The sequence below is a fragment of the Symphalangus syndactylus genome, chromosome 22 (genome assembly GCF_028878055.3).
Source record: "Symphalangus syndactylus isolate Jambi chromosome 22, NHGRI_mSymSyn1-v2.1_pri, whole genome shotgun sequence".
Taxonomy (NCBI): domain Eukaryota; kingdom Metazoa; phylum Chordata; class Mammalia; order Primates; family Hylobatidae; genus Symphalangus; species Symphalangus syndactylus.
The window spans coordinates 28338417-28358155 of record NC_072444.2 but is presented as its reverse complement, the minus strand read 5'-3'; the positions used below and the strand labels follow the sequence as shown (position 1 = coordinate 28358155).

At 39.5% G+C, this 19739-nt stretch overlaps 1 protein-coding gene across 14 annotated transcripts in view; it reads right to left on the bottom strand.

Annotated features, from left to right (window-relative positions):
* The window catches only part of RERE (arginine-glutamic acid dipeptide repeats), a 467189-nt gene that overhangs the window by 169637 nt on the left and 277813 nt on the right, over positions 1-19739 (bottom strand). For 12 of the 14 annotated variants that reach the window (XM_063631886.1, XM_055262461.2, XM_063631890.1 and 9 more), the window contains one exon: positions 17803-17907. In XM_063631886.1, coding sequence (XP_063487956.1) covers positions 17803-17907 — 105 coding nt within the window. Of the gene's footprint in view, positions 1-1953; positions 2299-17802; positions 17908-19739 lie in introns of those variants that run through there. The other 2 variants (XM_063631895.1, XM_055262467.2) reach the window with 1 other exon arrangement.

The window sequence follows — 19739 nt, the reverse complement described above, 5'->3', positions numbered from 1 at the left end:
AGGCCAGCCACACCAGTGGCAGGAACCTGATTCAGAGCTGATTCAGCTGTGAGCACAGCTTCTTGTTCACATTTTTATTTGTTAACTGTAAAGAAAGTTTCAGAAGAGGTAAAGATCTAGAACAGAAAGGCAATATTCTCCTGACTCAAACAATGAGTTTGTTCCTTGAGCCTGAAATGTGAGTCCTGCCTAGATCCCACAAGTGCGTGACAGAAAGTGGTGCAGTGTCCAGTTCCTCTTGTCTATTGAAGGGATACTTTTATTAAAAGAAAGAAGCAGGAAGGAAGAGCAATGGTGCTTTTAAACAGAGTAAAATAAGGCAAGTTCCAGAAGCAACATTATATGGTATGGGGTACCTCCCCAAAACTCCCCAGTGCAATGCCCAAATAAATATGGTCACAATGGGAAGAAAGCCCTCACATGGGTGAAAAAATTGATCACAAAAATAATAAACGCACACTCTAAATTATCCTTCTACAATTCATCTTAGTTGCAATCCCAAAATTGAATCTGTAAGAATAGAGATTATACTTCAGTAATATTTTCAGTGACTAGAATTCATCAACATTAGCCTTCCTAAAAACTTTCCACTAAAATCAAGGGCCTCCCTGGAAAGAGTTGACCATGCAACGCTCCAAATTCATACTACACCACTAAGAGCTTACACAAGGAATTTCTCCTTGTATCAATGCATAGTAAATTTCTTCTCCTTCCTATGAGGGTTTTTCAGTTGCACATTCTTCTATATTGTATGCTTTCTTCCATCCTCACAAATGCACAAAATTTAGGTGGCATTCAAATTTTTTCTAACCTTTATCAGAAGAAAAAGAAGGAGTGGAAACAAAAAGGAGCAAATAGTATAATTCAAAAATTTCATTTAACATCTGCTTGGGTAAGAATTCAATTTGTCCTAAACCTTATTCTGACTGGCTCCCTAAATAAACCATGGTGAAAGCCATCTGTCTGAACCTGCTCTGCAACAGGACACTCCAAAAGCACAACTTCTCCTGGGTAGAAGAAACTAGTGTCTAGCTATCAAGCAGTGGGTACGAAATGAGGCCTTGTCAATGACTGCCTTCTCAGCACCAACTACTCTTTTTTCCTCCATTTAAGAGAACAGAATTCCAAGTCACATGACAACATACACATATGCAAAAAATGCTATCCGATTCTAAAACAGATACAAAAATAAACAAAATACCTAAACTTCAATCTCTAACACAAAAGTCAACGCATACATTTTTTTAATTGCCAAAGAATTTTCCATAAGCTCTAAAACGAAGATGAGTCTGCTTCCTTTTGAAGGCAAGAGACTAAGTAAAAACTGATGTGACATAACCTTTCATTTTTAAAAAATCCATTTTAAGGTGATATTGTTGCAATCGTAATTCACAACTGTTCCCTGCATATGTCAGACTTCAGAAAAAGATCACAAAAATTATAATTTGCTCTGGCAAACAGGCTCTCAATCAAAACAAGGTTCCACCCACCTTCAAAGCAACCAATAGCTGCCTACCTACCATCCTTCCTAAAACATCCAAACAGAGCTGCTCTCCGGCCCAGGCATTCCATACTAGCCACAAGGCAAGGGGGCGGCCTGCAGGCTTGCTCTGCAGGTCTTGAAGGCAAACAAGCTTGGCAACACACACCCAGCACGACTGAGGTTAAGATTATACTAAGAGCCGAACAGGTAAGGGAAAGGGGAAGAGGACAGGGACAGAGGGACCCACAAAGCTTCACATTCTACGTCTGCTGAATGCCTCTCCGGTAGTCCCCATTCTTAGTTCTGATTTTACGCTTCACAATACCACCTACATGGCCAGCCAGGGCTGAATTAAAGGCTCTCAGGAACATGCACTATGAATGATGAAATGATTCATAAACACCTTCAGAAGTGAGAAAGAGCAGCAAAACCCATCACTGTTTCGGTGAGGCCAGGGGAAGATAGCCTACCTGCAGGGGCTGAATGGATCATCCATGACTAACACGGGCTCTGGTGAGTCTAGCTGGATTCCTGAACCTTTACTTTCTGCTAAAACTCTGCCCTTTTCTACACTAACAACTCAAAATGGAGGCACATGCAGTCTCAGAGACCTCATAGAGCTTTCACTGAGCTTGTGCTATGACCTAAGCCTTCACGCAGAACGCAGAAACTTCCCCTCACACTGACAGGACTGAGCATGTGCTGTGACCCTCCCTCATCCACACACTGTCTCTCGACGACGCAATCAATCTCAACCCTGCTGTTTCCGTAAATAAAGCCCAGCCAACAGACTCTGCAGCTTCTCCCTGCACACCAAGCTAGTGTGCAGGGAAGTGGGGCCTTAGAAAGGGGATCCAAGACAGCCAACAGCAGGGAACCGAGCAAGCCCAGCCATGGAGAGGCTTCAGTTAAATGCCCTGCTCTGTCAGGAACTCAGCAAGCCAAGCCACGGAGGAGCTTCAGTTAAATGCTCTCTGCTCTGTCAAGACAACAGCAAGTTTTGCCTTTTTTTTTTTTTTAAGGTAAATGGTGATTTTAAAAAGCAAGATCGCCAAGAAATAGAATCAAAAGACAGATATGAATGACTACACACAAGATCAACTAACAGAAATACTGCAACACATTTAAAAACATAGTAGTAGCTACTTAAGAGAAGCAACTTCACAAATTTCTTTTTGAAACTCTCAACATTTTGAAAAAGACCAAACAATCAGGGTAAAGTTATGGAGTGCTTGGCCTTGTCACACAGGTACAGACATAGTGTAGATGGTATTGTGAGCAGGGTAGCTAAAGAAAGCTGTATTTTTCTGCAAACAGCTTAATCTTCCTTAGATAAGAAACTAAAAATAATAAATAAAACATTCCCCAAATAATAAATTAAAACATTTCCTAAAGTAATACTAGCCCAATCAAGTCTAGCTTGAAGAATCTAATTCTAACAATTAGAAAGGCAGCAAGGTTCAAGATTCAACATCGTGCCACAGACACATGAACATCCAAAAATCTCATTTGCGGTCCTGATTCAAAATACTAAGGCAGATCCATATAAGAAATCCTAGCTTTGGATGTGCAGGCCTAGTTTCCACTTACAAACTAAGAGGTGATTCTATAGATTATTAATCAGTTACAAAAAGAAAAAAAAATGGAAGACCATGAACCTCGCCAAAATTATGAAGGACAAGATAGGGCAGGAAAGGGCAGTGCCAATTCTGTTTCCCAGAAATGTGATGGAATGTCAGGAAATTAAAGCCTGTTGAAAAGAACATACAGTGTCCTCAAGATTCCTACAGTAAATGCAGAATCAATTCCATTTCCATAGCGCTCCCGTTTATGCTATGAAATAAACTAAATTCTGAAACTATGATTCGATAAACTCTTATCCTGCCGATAATGTAATTTAGAAAATACAAGAAATGCCAAGTACACTTAAATATGTTTTCCTTTGACCTAACATATGAAACAAGTATCTACTGGCTGGAAGAACATTTTCTCTTATTGGTATGTGAGACAACATATTCCCAAAACTGCTGTTACTACAAACAGTCTAGAGAAAAATACTTTCTAAACACAAAAGCAATGGAATTAGAACCTAGTTGCTAAATAATATGAATATGAGCAGCAAATAATTTCCTCCCAAAAGTGTATATATTAAAAAAAAAACTACCTAACCCTTTCATATGGAAAATGTTTACTTGAAGAAATCAACACAAAATAATATGTAATAAATTCATTAGTCTCTGAAAACCCACGAAACTGTTACATAGAGCACACTATAAAAACAGTTATTGTAACAGCAAGTTAAGAAATGTGGATTCTAATTTTGGTCTCATTAGATGCCCTGAGTTACCAAAATCCAATGGCCTTCCCCTGTAATAATGGATTCCAATGGTGGCGCCAGCCTTTGTGGACATCCTCTTCATTGTCTTTCCTGGCGCTGGCATCTCACAGTCGGCTTCACATGCCATGCCACCGAGACAGACAGCCCTTTCTTTTGTCACCCCTCAGGGGCAGCGTAGCCCAGCGGTCACACCCCAGATCTCCTCTCCTTCACACTCTCTCCCGTGGAAAAGTCACCCACACTACCACCATGCCAGCCCCCATGGAAAAGTCACCCACACTACCACCATGCCAGCCAGCTCCCCTTCTGAAGACACTTCCTTCCCGGCAGCAGCTTGGAAATGCAGGAGCCCCCGGAATCCTCTCACTGCACCTCTCTGGGGAACTGCACCTCTCTTATTATATTATAAGTCCTTCAGGGACAAGGACACTACCTAAATCATCTTTATTGGAACCACGCAACTCGCCTATTTTGTACCTCAAAGAACTCTATCTGAAGCACTAGAAAGGGCACAGTATCACTCATATAGTATGGCTGGCCAAAATTACATAACCTAGATCTAATCGTGGGAAAATGTCAGACAAACTCAAACCGAAGGACACTTGACAAAACTGGCTTCTAACTCTTCAAGAAGGTCGATGTCATAAAAAATCTTTAAAAAAGGTGAGGAAACATGTCATGAAAACAAAAAGAGACAAGGGATATTAAAGAGACACAACAATTAAATGAGGCTCATGATCATGGGGGAAATTACTACGAAGGCCATTGTTAAAAAAACTGGCAAAATCTGAATATGAACTATATTGGACTATATCGTATTGTATTAATGTTACCTTTTCTGATTTTGATAATCATACCATAGTTATGTAAGATAATTTTCTTGTTCTTGGGAATACACACTAAAGTATTCAGGGGAAAGGGTGTGATGTCTATATTTCATTCCCAAATTGTTCAGGAAAGGAAAACACAGGTAGAGTAATCCTAATCCCAAAATCCCAACTCAAAATGTTCCAAAATCTGAAACTTTCTGAGCACCAACATGATGTTCAAAGGAAATACTGGAACATTTTAGATTTTTGGATTAAAGATACAGAATAATGCAAATATTCCAAAATTCCCCCTCCCCCCGCAAAACGTGAAATCCAAAACACTCTTCCGACCCCAAGCATTTCAGGTAAGGGACAGATTCAACCTGTACCACAGAGAGAGTCAGAAAGCAAAGATGGTAAACACAGAGAGCAATACAGCAAAAAAAGAGATAGAGGTTATCTCATAAGCCGTATATTTCTAATAATTTTGTGCATGAAACAAGGTTTTGACTGGGTTTTGATTGTGATCTGTCACAGGAGGTCAGGAGTGGAATTTTCCACTTGTGGCATCACGTCAGTGCTCAAACCATTCTGGATTTTGGAGCATTTTAGATTTCGAATTTCCAGATTACAGATGCTCAACCTATAATAAAGCAAATCTATAATAAAGTTTAAAAGGTAATAAAATAAACATAAAGCAAATATGGCAAAATACTAACAACTGGTGAATTGAGTAAAAGATACATGGAGGTTCTTTCTTGTACTAGTCTCATAACTCCTCTTTGAATTATGAATATAAAATTCCAAACAGAAAAATTTTAAATATATTTAACAAACAAAAAATATCTCCACCAGCCTCCACAAACATCAGTTCTCCCTTTTTTTTTTTTTTTTTTTTTTTGAGACAGAGTCTCGCTCTGTTGCACAGGCTGGAGTGCAGTGGTGCGATCTCAGCTCACTGCAAGCTCCACCTCCCAGGTTCATGCCATTCTCCTGCTTCAGCCTCCCGAGTAGCTGGGACTACAGGTGCCCACCACCACGCCCAGCTAAATTTTTGTATTTTTTTTTTTTTTACTAGAGACAGGGTTTCACCATGTTAGCTAGGATGGTCTCGATCTCCTGACCTCGTGATCCTCCCGCCTCGGCCTCCCAAACTGCTGGGATTACAGGCGTAAGCCACCACGCCCAGCCACAACCATCAGTTCTCATGGCATTTGGAGAGCTGACAGGGGCAATGAACCACCTGCCTCCCTGCCTGCGGTCATGGTGCTCAATTAACACGGAAGTGTTAATTAACACGGTGCTCAAAAGAAAAACGGAAGTCAATACAATTAACACCCAGCTCCAAACTCACTCCAATCTCAAGAATATAGGATCAGTCCTCCTCCTCCTCCTCTTAGTCAGAGAATCTCAAGGAGTCTTGAAACCGAGTAGTTCCATACTTAGGTTAGCCACTAGGTCACATTCAACCACAAATTCCAATTTTAGAAATGGGGCTCTGTTTCCATGGAGCAAGCCTTGCTTTACACTGAGTTCACCCTGGTACCCTACTCAGTGCTTAAGAGCATCCCAGATAGGGGCCTTGTTTTCTTTCCTAGTTCTCTTGAACACGGGCTGCCTGCGTACTGATGCTGACTACCCACCTGGACCTCACTCCTGCCACCACATTTTCTAGCCATCGTTTGCCAGCCTACAGGGATGTACACACAATCTGCACCCTGGCACCCTCGTATTTCCATCTGTTGCCAACTGCCAAGGCCTTCCCAGAAATCCTGTGATCCCCCATGTACATCTATAATCTCTGGATCCTAGACATCTTCTCTCCTCCTATTAATCCCAAGTGAACAACAGGTGAAGGATTAGCACTTCTGAATAGATTAAATGAGAGCTGAGTGGGAGAGAAGAATACACAATTCAAATCCATTTTTTCTAAAATTAAAAAAAAAACACTTTGTCCACTGTAATACTTAATTTGTAGTGAGTAGATTGTGTACGTCTATCAAAGGTAAGTAAAAGCTGTAACATGAAAATTGCCTAAATTTTATCTTAAAGAATTTCCTACCTCCCAGAAATAAAAAATGTCTACAATGTTGTATTCATTAACAAGAAATTTTAAAGCCAAAATGGGGGGTGGGGGTGGGGGAAGCAACACTCAGGAAATTCTAGAGAAAAAGACTTGGAAGAGATATTCTAATTAGTACTAACTTCACATCAAGAGAGGAGAAGTGTTCAGAAGCAGTTTGTTTAAATTTCATTTACTAATTGCCGCTCATATCTAGACATGGAACTGAGTTTTCTTTCTATCTATCTATCTATCTATCTATCTATCTATCTATCCATCCATCCAGGAAGCTTGCTGATTTACCTATTAGCTTTAACAATTTGGATGGGCCCAGGGGCTCGCAAATATAATTCCAGCACTTTGGGAGGCCGAGGTGGGTGGGTGACCTGAGGTCAGGAGTTTGAGACCAGCCTGACCAATGGGGTGAAACCCAGCTTCTACTAAAAATACAAAAATAAGCCAGGTGTGGTGGCGTGCACCTGTAGTCCCAGCTACTCAGTAGGCTGAAGTGGGAGGATCACTTGAGCCTAGGAAGCAGAGGCTGTAGTGAGGCGAGACTGCACCACTGCACTCTAGCCTGGGCGACAGTGCGGGACCCCACCTCAAAAAAACAAAAACAAAAACAAAAAACAACACAAACACCAACAACAAAAACCAATTTGTTCACAAGTTTTCTCAGATTTCCTATGCTGAAAATTACACTTTATTAATAAATGTTCATTTTTTCATTTCCAACCCTCACATATTTTCTTCTTTAAGTCTTAATGGATATTGAAATCCTGCTATTGTTTCTGATTTCAGAGGAAAAAGTTCCCACACTCTGCCTTTAACTGTGGTGCTTGCTGTAGGTTTATGGTAAGTATTCTGTTAGATTAAGGAAATTCATTCTACAATTAATTTTCCTTTTCTAAGAGTCCCCCCTCCCAATTATTAAAGAACGCTGAATTTTGTCAAGTGCTTTTTCTACATTAAGATGATTACATGGGTACAAAAAAATAGAATGAATGAATACGGTCTAGTGTTTGATAGTGCAACAGGGTGACCATAGTCAATAATAATCTAATTTTACATTTTTAAATAACTAAAATAGTATGATTGGATTGTTTTTAACACAAAGGATAAATGCTTGAGGGGGTGGACACCCCATTTTACCATGATGTGTCTATAATGCATTGTATGCCTGTATCAAAACATCTCATGTACCACATACATACACTATGTATCCACAAAAATTAAAAATTAAGAAAAAGATGATTGTCTATGTTTTCTTCTTCTGTATGTTGAAGAGGGAACATATGCTAACGGATAAATTATTAAGCCATTCTTATATTCTATAAATTGGGACATACATATTTACCTTGCTAGACTCCATTTGTTAACATTTCATTTAAACATTTTACATTCATGTTCGTAAGACTGAACCTATAAATTTTATTTTTTTAACCTGGTTTTATCATAAAGGTTTTATTAGCTTCATAAAATGACTCAAGGGACCCATACCAACTTTCTCTGTTCTCTAGAACACTGGTAGAATTCACCTGTAAAGCATGAGTCTGATTCATTTTTCTTTTTCTCTTTTTTTTGGGGGGGGTCCGGGGATGGGGGGAGACAGAGTTTCGCTCGTTACCCAGGCTGGAGTGCAATGGCACAATCTCAGATCACTGCAACCTCTGCCTCCTGGGTTCAATAGATTCTCCTGCCTCGGCCTCCCAAGTAGCTGGGATTGCAGGTGTGCACCACCATGCCCAGCTAATATTATTATTTTTAATTTTTTTTTGAGACGGAATTTTGCTCTTGTTGCCCAGGCTGGAGTGCAATGGCACAATCTCGACTCACTGCAACCTCTGCCTCCTGGGTTCAAGCAATTCTCCTGCCTCAGCCTCCCGAGTAGCTGGGGTTACAGGTGCGCGCCACCACACCTGGCTAAATTTTTGTATTATTAGTAGAGACGGGGTTTCCCATGTTGGCCAGGCTGGTCTTGAACTCCTGACCTCAGGTGATCCACCTGCCTTGGCCTCCCAAAGTGGTGGGATTACAGGCATGAGCCACTGCCCCTGGCCCTTTTTTAAAATATTTTTAGTAGAGACGGGGTTTCACCATATTGGTCAGGCTGGTCTCAAACTCCTGACCTCAAGTGATCCACCGCCTCAGCCTCCCAGTGTGCTGGGATTACAGGCGTGAACCACCAAGCCTGGCCTAGTTTATTTTTCTTTTTGGTCTAATGAGATAAAAAAAAAATTATCCTATGCAAATTATAGAAACTGCCTTTAAAGGGAGAAGGTATGCAGTTTTCACCTATTTCCTCTTTCTTCCAGGCGGAAATCTGGATGTAATGGCCATCACTACATTGCCACCTTGAAACAAGAGAACAGCGGCAGATAAGGTAAGGTAGTAAAGGGTGGACTCCTGATAACTGTGAGGTCCTAGTCTAGGAGTGCTTCCTTTTAAACTCTGTTTACATGAGAGAGAAATAAAAGTGATATTTTATTTAAGCCTTTTACACAGTCTCTTTCTGAAGCTTCCAGTATTTGAAGTTCTTGGGTGTGTGTCTTGCTGTTTGTCTCATCTGACCCCAGTTAATGGCACCTGGTTTCTTCCAATATTTCTGATGGTGAGCTTGGCATTCAAAGATATTTTATCTGTGGGGATCCTACAGGATCTTGGATGAGGGTGTGTCCCACCAAAAAACATTTTACACATGCTTCTGCCAGGTATCTTGAGGGGTTTACTGGCATGAGACCACTTTTTATATTGTCTTCTTATCCTAGAGTTCTCATGTTTTGGAGGGCCCAGAATCCCAACCCTAAACAGATGGGTTTCCCTGTTACTCCCCTCTAGGTTGGAAAATGTTAACAAACTCAATCCAACCTCATCATGAGCTACTGAAGGATCAGCTTACTGCTTTCGTTTTCAGTTTCTCTTCATTCTTTGGAGCTCAGCTCTGCAGTTAAAAGTTTTGTTATGTGTTATTCCATTACTCCAGATAACATTCCTAGATGTTATCTGACAAAGGGTTTTTGAAACGATCAAAGGGTTTTTGAAATGATCAAATCAAATGATCAAATGAAAAACAGGCTTTTGTCCTGTTTTATTAAAGTTATCTTAACTTCAGTAGGCTGTGTCTTCCAAACATACATGTACTCTCAACGGTCTCCAATATTTCCCATCTCAGGTAAATGTTTTTGAGAATTCAAATGTGATGGCAGATAAAAGCAAACAGGAAAAAATTTGTATCCAGCTCTAGCTGCTCATCCTCAAAAGCTACACAAAGACCACGAGCTGTTTTGTGGTGAGTGGAAAAGGGAACTGTTACTCAAACGAAAGTAAATTTTAGAATGTCTCAAATTCAAATTAGTTGAAATACAGGTGTTTTAGATTGTTAACTTTTCCACTTAGATTTATGTTGAGAAAAAAAATGGTCCCAATGTTACAAAGTGACAGAAAATTAAGGAAATAAAGATAATGAAATAAGGTTTCTTAATGTTAAAGAAGAATGTTACGAATAAGGAAAAGGGAATAAACTAGCAGAAATTCTGAAGTACTGGATTGAACTTGGAGAATTTCATATGAACTTATGAATATACACACAAATACAAAACTATAGGTGCAAATGTGTGCATTATATATGCAACAGATACAAACACATGCACTCCCTAGCTGTTTCTCAGAAGGCCAGAGAGCAGCAACACAAAGTAATGAGCATACTTAGCACCAAATCTATGTTTTAAAATATCATTCTCCAAATGCTGGGACAATCTGACCTCAAAATGAATACAACAGTAGCAGGTTATAAACAATTAAATAAAATAGGAGGCCATTATTCCGCTAAATAAATGAATAAATCGAAAGTTTGATGAAGATGAGATCTACAAAGTCACAAAGCAACCTCCCACAAAATGGTTATTAATTACAAAGGAAAAAAGAGACACCATACAACAGCAAAACCTGGCAGACACCACATTCAGCAACTGATCAAAGTGAACATTACCAGCAACTAGACAACTAAGAATTATATACTGACAGGATACAGAAAAAAAGAACACACAATTTCTGTGATACATTATCTAAATCTAATAATAAGAAAATACCATAAAGCAAACTGAGGGACAGCTGGGCACAGTGGCATACACCAGTAGTCCCAGCTACTAGGGAGGCTGAGGCAGGAGGATCACTTGAGCCTGGGAGGATCATTGAGGCGGGAGGGAGGATCACTTAATCTAGGCTGCAGTGCACTTAAACCGTACCTACAAATAGCCACCTCACTCTAGCCTGGGCAACATAACAAGACTCCATTGCTATTAAAAAAAATAATAATAATAATGCAAACTGAGGGACATGATACAAAACAATTGGCCTATTCTCTTCCAAGGTCATGAAGCCAAGAAGCAACTGAAAAACTGTTCCAGATTTAGGGAGACTAAATAAAAATGACAACTAAATCCATAATGCCAAACAGGATCCTTCTGTTGTAGGTTTTTATTGGGAACACCGGCAAAATTTGAATGGGGTCTGAGAATACCATGGTAATAATATTTTCATTGTTGATTTCCTGATTTTGAGGGCTGTATTGTGGTTATGTAAGAAAATGCTTGTGTTCATAGGAAATACACAAAATATTAGAGTGTGAAAGAGCTTCAGGGTGACAACATACTTTCAAATGATTCAGTTAATAAAGGTCTTCTACTCTACTTATAAGGAACTATTCTGTTTAAAAATAAAATAAAATGCACACAGTATTCTAACTACCGCACTAACTCTTAACTCTTGCTATTATTAACATTATTGCAGTTGTCAGTCTACGAGAGAGAAAGTATAGTCCCTGCAAACGCCTCAAGTTTATGACTGCTCCTGAACATATGATAAGAACATATAAGCCTCAACACCACTGCAAAACTACACTCTAGGAAGAGGAAGAGGAGAAGGGAGAAAAGGATGAGAAGAGGTGGGAGAAAAGCAGATAGGCTGCAGGAGACTGCAGGTGATCATGGGCATTCTCCCCCAGATAAGATCTGAGATCAGACCTGAGCCTTCAAGTTGTTTTCCCATTTACCGGCAAGAGAGGACTAGCGTGCAAAACAGAAAAGAATCAAGAATATAATTCGGTGTTTCTGCGGTACAGACCAAGCCTAAGGACATCACTGATAGTTTTATAAGACATTATTAGAGAGTGAGAGATAGCACTCATACAAAATGCTACATTTTAAATAATATGTCTTCTTCACTGTCCTTAAATGCACTTCAGGGGCCTAAAGAACGTTTCATTTGGCAAGGGGAAATAAAAGAACAGCTGCCTGGGAAAATTCATGCTTAATTATCAAGAAGATAAAGCCATTTCTTCTCCAATGGCCATTATCATATCTTTTGTTCTTACTGGGACTCCATTCACCATTACTTCCTTTCCCTCCTAACTCACAGACAGGAAGGAAAGGAGACCTTTTCCCAGAAAGGAGGATAGAGAGCCGGAAGGGATCCAGAGTATAGCATTAAAAAAAAAAGAGAGAGAGAAGGCACTGGCCCACGGTTGAACTGCTGGAAGTAGAGAGATAGGAAGATGGGGTAAAAAAAAAACAACCAAAAATCCACCAAAACTTAATTGCTATAGGGGATAGGTTCATTTGCTATAAAAAGTCCCAATCCATTTCTCAATGAAACAGCAAATCAACCAGATGGCTAACGGTCTACCTGGTAGAATCATGACATCTTGAAAAGTAGTTGATGTTTTGCTTTTGGATTTAACACTTTACGGAATTAAAACAAAACAAAATTTAGCCGGGCACGGTGGCCCCTGCCTGTAGTCTCGGCACTTTAGGAGGCTGAAGCGGGCAGATCACGAGGTCAAGAGATCGAGACCATCCTGGCCAACATGGTGAAACCCCCTCTCCACTAAAAATATAAAAATTAGCCGGAAGTGGTGGCGGGTGCCTGTAGTCCCAGCTACTCGGGAGGCTGAGGCAGGAGAATTGCTTGAACCTGGGAGGCAGAGGTTGCAGTGAGCCAACATCACACCACTGCACTCCAGCCTGGCGACAGAGTGAGACTCTATCTCAAAAAAAAAAAAAAAAAAAAAGGTATTTTTCAACCTTGTCTCTAAAAGAAAATTTATAATCACTTCTGCAATTCCCAAGAAGAAACAAAAAACCTGACAGTTTACAGAAGTTTTCTGCAGGGTAGCTTTCATCATCCCCATCTTACTGATGCAGAAACAGAGTCCAGAAAGTGCATGCTTTACCCATGGACACGAGGATTAAGTAGCAGCACAGGACTAGAACCCAGGCCACCTGGATCCAAGAGGAGAGATCTTACCAAATGGCTGGAAGGATCAAGCAGTCAGATTAAATGGCTAGGTGTTAGACAAATGAAAAAAGCAACTAAGGACAGTAAAGAGAGGCATATAACCACGTCCCTATGCTCATCTCTTTTTACAAGCTAAGACCAATCTATTTTGTATTTTAGTTTAACCACCGACACTGGTGTTTTAGCCAAATGCACCTAAGGCCTCCTAACTGGCTTTATTTATGAAGACCTCTGAGGTGAAATTTATTGACTTTATTAAGTTTCTTGGCAGACTCCGGATCAGACCCTTCAAACAAACTGAGAACACAATGACATTACTTGCAGAGTATGCTCACCACAGAAGTAAATCTGGATGAATCTTGTTCACATGTGCAAAACTTTATGCTCCCTGAGTGTAGAAATGTCAAAAACAAACTCCGAAAGCAAAGCCCAATTACCTCAGGGTTCAAAGTCAGGCCAACATTAGATTTAAGGCTCTCTCATTTTTCACAATCCCTTAGTAGTCTGTATTCTACTTGGGCAAAAAAATATGCCCCCTAAATTTTTGCCCAGTTAAGTTTTGTTCCAGCTGGGTGGAGCGACTCACACCTGGAATCTCAACACTTTGGGAAGCTGAGGAGGGAGGATCGCTGAAGCCCAGGATTTAGAGACCAGCCTGGGCAACACAGTGAGACCCCAACTAGACAAAAAATGTAAAAAATGAGCCAGGGATGATGGCGCACACCTGCAGTCCCAGCTACTTGAGAGGATGAGGCAGGAGGATCACCTGAGCCAGGTAAGTTGAGGCTGTGGTGAGCCCCGGTCATGCCACTACACTCCAGCTGAGGCAACAGAGTATGACCCTGTCTCAAAACAACCAAAAAAATAAGTTTTGTTACTTAAATTTCATGGCTAGCACTAATACAGAGTCATAATCCCTTATCTAAAATCCTTAGGATGAGAGGTTTACCAGAACTCAGAATTTTTATTTTAGCACTACAGCAAATATATCACAGCATGTTTAACACACCCCAGCAGTGTTCAAGTAATAATCCATATTCCATTATATTAGTATTTTTAGAGTAAAACTTATACGAACTCACACAAAGTGAACTGAATTAAGAATATAGTCTCCTATCGGTTCAGGTTAGGTTCAGCCATCAAATGCATTTTGGCACCAACCTTGGCATAAAATTTGTTAGATTTTCAGAACTTTCATATTTCAGAACTTAAGAGAGTATGGATCTATATTCTTATCAGTATTAATAAGTATTCTAGATTAAAAAGAATGAAATATAAGTTTATACCTAAATATACCAAAGTAATTCCATGCCAATTACCAAGAAATCCATTCTCTCCAAATGTTAAAGGCAACAAATTCTAGAGTACAGAACAGTCAGTCTGTTTCCCACTATCGCACATTATTAGTTCAATAAGCGGTAATCCCTCAGGAACAAAAAAAATCAGATCCCTGATAAGACACAACATTCAGAAATATAATGACCAGGTTAGAGAAAATAAAATGAAGCTGTACACTGAAATTTAAAAAGGATCTATGCAAATAAATGTGAAAAAAATTCCAAACTTTCAGTGCTGTTCAGTATGCTAATAAAGTATGGAAAATTACATAAATCAACGTATAACTACTTTTGGAAAATTAGCTCTGAGAAATAAACAATTCCATCTTAAGGTTCACTTTCAACTGCTCACTTAAAGTTCCTGCATTATTTAAGGGGAGGACAACAGCCATGAAAGTCTGCAATCATGGAATCACTATTCCTTAAATTTCCAGTGGACTTTCCTATATGCAGTATTTCCCAGGACCATTACACAATCAGAAAAACTCTGACATTTCCTTTCCACATTAACTTACATATTTACCTAAATAACTCAGGACACTAAGAGTCAGCATACAGTACACCATGTAGCCATGACTACTTACTAGTCCTACTCATTAAAACTGGGGGAAAACTATATAGGAAACCAGCTTATCACACAGCCTCCTCCCTCATAAACTTGAAACAAAGACAGAAACAAAGGCAAATTCTGCAAGGGTATGCACCCTGGGAATTCTAAGAACTGGGCTGTGCACAGCCAGTTTTTCTACACTCTGTTAAATTAGATGCATTTTTGGATCATTTGAGCAGCTGTGGGAACTACAGCCCTAACCCCAAACTTCAAGGGTATAAGGAAATGTTCAGGATAACACCAGCAAGCCAAGGCAGTAGGCTGCATTGGCTCCACTGCTGCAAATGTCTACAATGGCCTTTACACTTCAACTGTGAGAAGTTTGAGATTTGCCTCAAAGTTTACTTATAAATGGGCACTTAAGTATTTGTTCAATTCAAGTCATCCAACACTACTCAAGCACTTAAAACACACAAGGCAGAAGGTGGACATAGGTAACACAAGTGTAGAAGAAAATCAGTGGTGACTAGAAAGGTCACTAAGGGAAGTGATTCAGGATGCAGATCCTGTAAGTGTGCTGCTATCATCATGTCTCTGTGTTCCTTATTGCATCCATATTTTAAAACAAACCCGATGGGATGTATTGCCCTGAAAGACTGTCAGCAACACACAATGAAAAATAAGAAAAGAACTTGTGTGAGTGTCTGGCTTACAAAGGTAAGTTACATATTACTTTTACTAAGCATTCAGCAAAACATGTATAACTAACATTCGTAAAAAATAATTTTGGTTAGTTGTTACAAACCTGAGAGCTGAACATGTAAAAGACAAATGCTACTTTAGTTAATTAATATAACTTGTGCAACAGGAAAACTATCAAGTGATTAAATAAGCACAATATCACTAAAATAACATCCAATTCCTTTGTATCTAGAGAGAAATCCAAGTTCAAGCATTTTACAATTTACCTGGGCAACAGGAAGACATGAGAAGGCAGCCAATAAACGCATACGTAAAATAAACATTTCAAAATATAAGATGCTTAAGAAATATTACCACTGACCAGCTTCTTTATCATTGGAACATGGCATACTTTCCAAAAAACAAACTCAACCATCATAGTTTTCTTTCTTTTCCTTTTTTTTTTCTTTTTTTCTCGAGATGGAGTCTTGCTCTGTTGTCCAGGCTGAAGTGCAGTGGCGCAATCTTGGCTTACTGCAACCTCTGCCTCCTGGGTTAAAGCAATTCTCCTGCCTCAGCCTCCGGAGAAGCTGGGATTAAAGGTGTATGCCACCATGCCCAGCTAATTTTTGTATTTTTAGTAGAAATGGGGTTTCACCACGTTGGCCAGGCTGGTCTCGAACTCCTGACCTCATGATCCACCCGTCTCGGCCACCAAAGTGCTGGGATTACAGGCGTGAGCCACCTACACCTGGCCAAGCACCACAGTTTTCTAAAGGAGAAAAGGTACTCTTCGATGAGCATTATATTACTATCCATACATCAAGCACTATCTAGAATCTAGCTTCTGATGCTGTCTAGAATCTAACATCTAATATTGAGAGGAAGAGAGGGAGACAGACAGATACACTAACACGAGCCCCAAGAGAGCTGTGGGCAGCTTCATAAAATCACAACAAAAAACACGTCCCCTTTTAACCCTAGGTTGACTACTCAACAACATTCTAAGTTTTACATATGGTTTCTGAGAGTCCTCTAGAAAAATGTTCTCAATAAAATGATACCCATTTTGCCTTTATACTTAATGTAGTTCTTTTGCTAACTTCTTTGAGCCAAGTATCTTTTATTTATTTATTTAAATTTTTTTTTAAGACAGGGTCTCCCTCTGTCGCCCAGGCTGGAGTGCAGTGGTGCCGACACAGCTCACTACAGCCTTGACTTCCCAGGCTCAAGCAATCCTCCTGCCTCAGCTTTCTGAGTACCTGGGACCACAGGTGCAGCCCACCACGTCCAGTTAATTTTTATTTTATATTTTGTTGAGAGAAGAGGTCTCGCCATATTGCCTAGCTAGGCTGGTCTCAAACTCCTGGGCTCAAGCGCTCAAGCAATCCTCCCACTGTGACCTCCTAATGTTCTAGGATTACAGGCATGAACCACTGTGCCTGGCCACGGATGTTTTATTTCCTTCCAAATCTTCACAGGTATAAACACGTCTTGGGTGTCCAGAGCATATATTACTTGATCAGTGGCTAACATCCTGTTTTTAAAATCCTTAATAAAATACGCAGTCACATGATCAATACATGGCAAGTATGAATACATACACTCATAAAAATTCTTCCACGTGCTACATTAAAGTAGCATCTATGACAGACATAAAAATTGTTAAATTACTCTGACCCTATTGCTTCTCATTTAAAAAAATAGTAATTCAAACTGTTACACAGATCTTACCAAGATGTTCTGAGAACTAGATGTGTCTGACTTATACTAGTAGTCTTACTAAAGATAGTTCAGTGAGTGTTCCTGGAATTTTATTACCAAGAGTGAACAAAACAAATGAGTAACCAACAAACTTTCCAAAATTACCTAGTCTTTTTCAATACAGTATTATGGAAGGCTTGACAGAATGTGAATCAGGGAAATAATCTACCAATTCTTAATATTTAATTCAAAATACAGATCAACTAAAAGTATATCTTTATCCCACCTTCTTTCAACCCAAATTTTCTCATTTTTCTTTTTCTGAATAAAAGTAAAGAGCAAACAAAAAGCCACTTTAGATGTCAAAGACATTAATTACAATTCCTCCCAAAGAAGTTTACTGAAGGTCTCTGGAGTCATTTTTTTTAAGTATGTTACTAGTGCATGTCCAGAAGCATAAACTACACACACACACACACACACACACACACAAATGAGAAAAGGAAAAGAGTTCTCAATGAATGGACACAAGTGACTCACTTACCTTGTCTCAGGGTTATATCCTAGTATGTAGAAAAATGAATCCACTCGGGCTTTAAACTCTCTAGCAGCAAATATGTCAGAAAAATGGGAGATGTTACACTTCCCTCTGGGAAAAAGAGAAAAAAATAATTAGTAATACCCTCAACTGCTTTTGCTAACCAAAACTGGAGGGGTAAGGGTGGAGGAAGCACTGAACTAAGTCCATGTGCATGGAGAATCGGCTACAAACACCACACTTCATTTTACCTATTCAGCTGTTTCATGACTGCTTCACTGTACACCTGTGTAATCTGACTGCTTTTATATCACCATTTTACTAATAAAGTAAAATTAATTAAAACAACAAAGATAAACTGGAGGTAGGACTATGAGAAAGAATAGTAAACAAAGTAGAAATGGAGAAAAATTAAAACCACTGTGAAAATAAGAAAAACTCAGTCTAAAGCCTTTCTAAATCATAAAAAAAATGAGCCTTTCTTCCTATTATATTAGATAGGCAGAAAGTTTAACTGTTTAAGCTAAAATGTGTAATATTTGACATGTCTTTGGAATACAGCTTCTGGCCAATAAACATTTTTCTTCTCCTGTAATGTGCAACAAATAAAGTTACTTGGAAATTAAAACCTAGAGAAATTTTAACTTTTTTGCATAAACATGGGCCCCAATATACAAGGAGTTCTCAAATTTGGGGGTAACTTTAAATGGCTATTAAGTTGGAAATCACTTTCCCATAGAAATACTAAAATAAAGTGGAGTAAAGTTTTCAGGTGGAGTAAAGTTTTCAGGTTAATCTACCACCTAAAGTTAAACCAACCTGTAGTTGAAAACTCTACGATACTTACTCCAGAACAGCTTAAGCAATGTTTCTATGCACCAAGTATCAATGTAAATGCCGGAAGCATTATATCACGTGGTGAGGCCTAACTTCCAAATACAAACACACACATGCACACACACACTCACTCCAGGATTCCCAAAGAGGCAGGGGAGGCTTAAGAACTCTAACTCCCTCCCGGTCACTTGAATGTCAAGTGGAAGCCAAAGGCTACAGTGAGGTTAGATGGAATAGGAGGACCAAAAGTTCCCATTTCATATCAAAAGTCGTGCAGCATACTTCCAGGACATGGCCTCCCACTGCTTGAGCAGGCAATCTGTTCTGATAAGAACTCCTTGAGTATGCACGGTAACAACATACACACCAGCTAATGGTCACAGTGTTAGGAAGAGAAGCTGACTGCGGGGTTATCAGCATGGGTTCATTCATTCACTTCCTACCAAGAAATTAAAAAGCAAGGTTCTTCTTTACCTTAAGGGCTTAAGTACCTGTAACCAAAGCAGTGTCAGCCAGGCACAGTGGCTTCATACCTGTAATCCCAGCACTTTGGGAGGCTATGGCAGGAGGATTATTTGAGGCCAGGAATTCAAGACAAACTTGGGCAACATTAGTTGAGACCCCATCTCACCACACCTGGTTAGGTTAATTTTAAAATTTTTTGTAGATGGGAGCCTCACTAGGTTGCCCAGGCTGGTCTCAAACTCCTGGCTTCAAGTGATCCTCCTGCCCTGGCCTCCCAAAGCACTGGGATTATAGGTGTGAACAACTGCACCTAGCCCCCATCTCCATTTTTTAAATTAAAAACAATGCTGTTGATATAAAGTCCCTTTGGGAACTATAGATTAGAAAGTACCTATAGTTCTACAGAACAGAAGCTACAGAATAGAAAGTATTCCAGGGTTACTGAGCACTTGAAACAACATTGAGAACTGAATTTAAAACGTTATTTGATCTTAACAAATAAATTATTTGATCTTACGTAAATCTAAATAGCTACATATGGCTACTAGCTACCATAGTGAACAACACAGATTTATAAGACATTTCCATCACAGCAGAAAGTTCTATTAGAAGGGCTATAGTATTCATACCTACTATTTGTA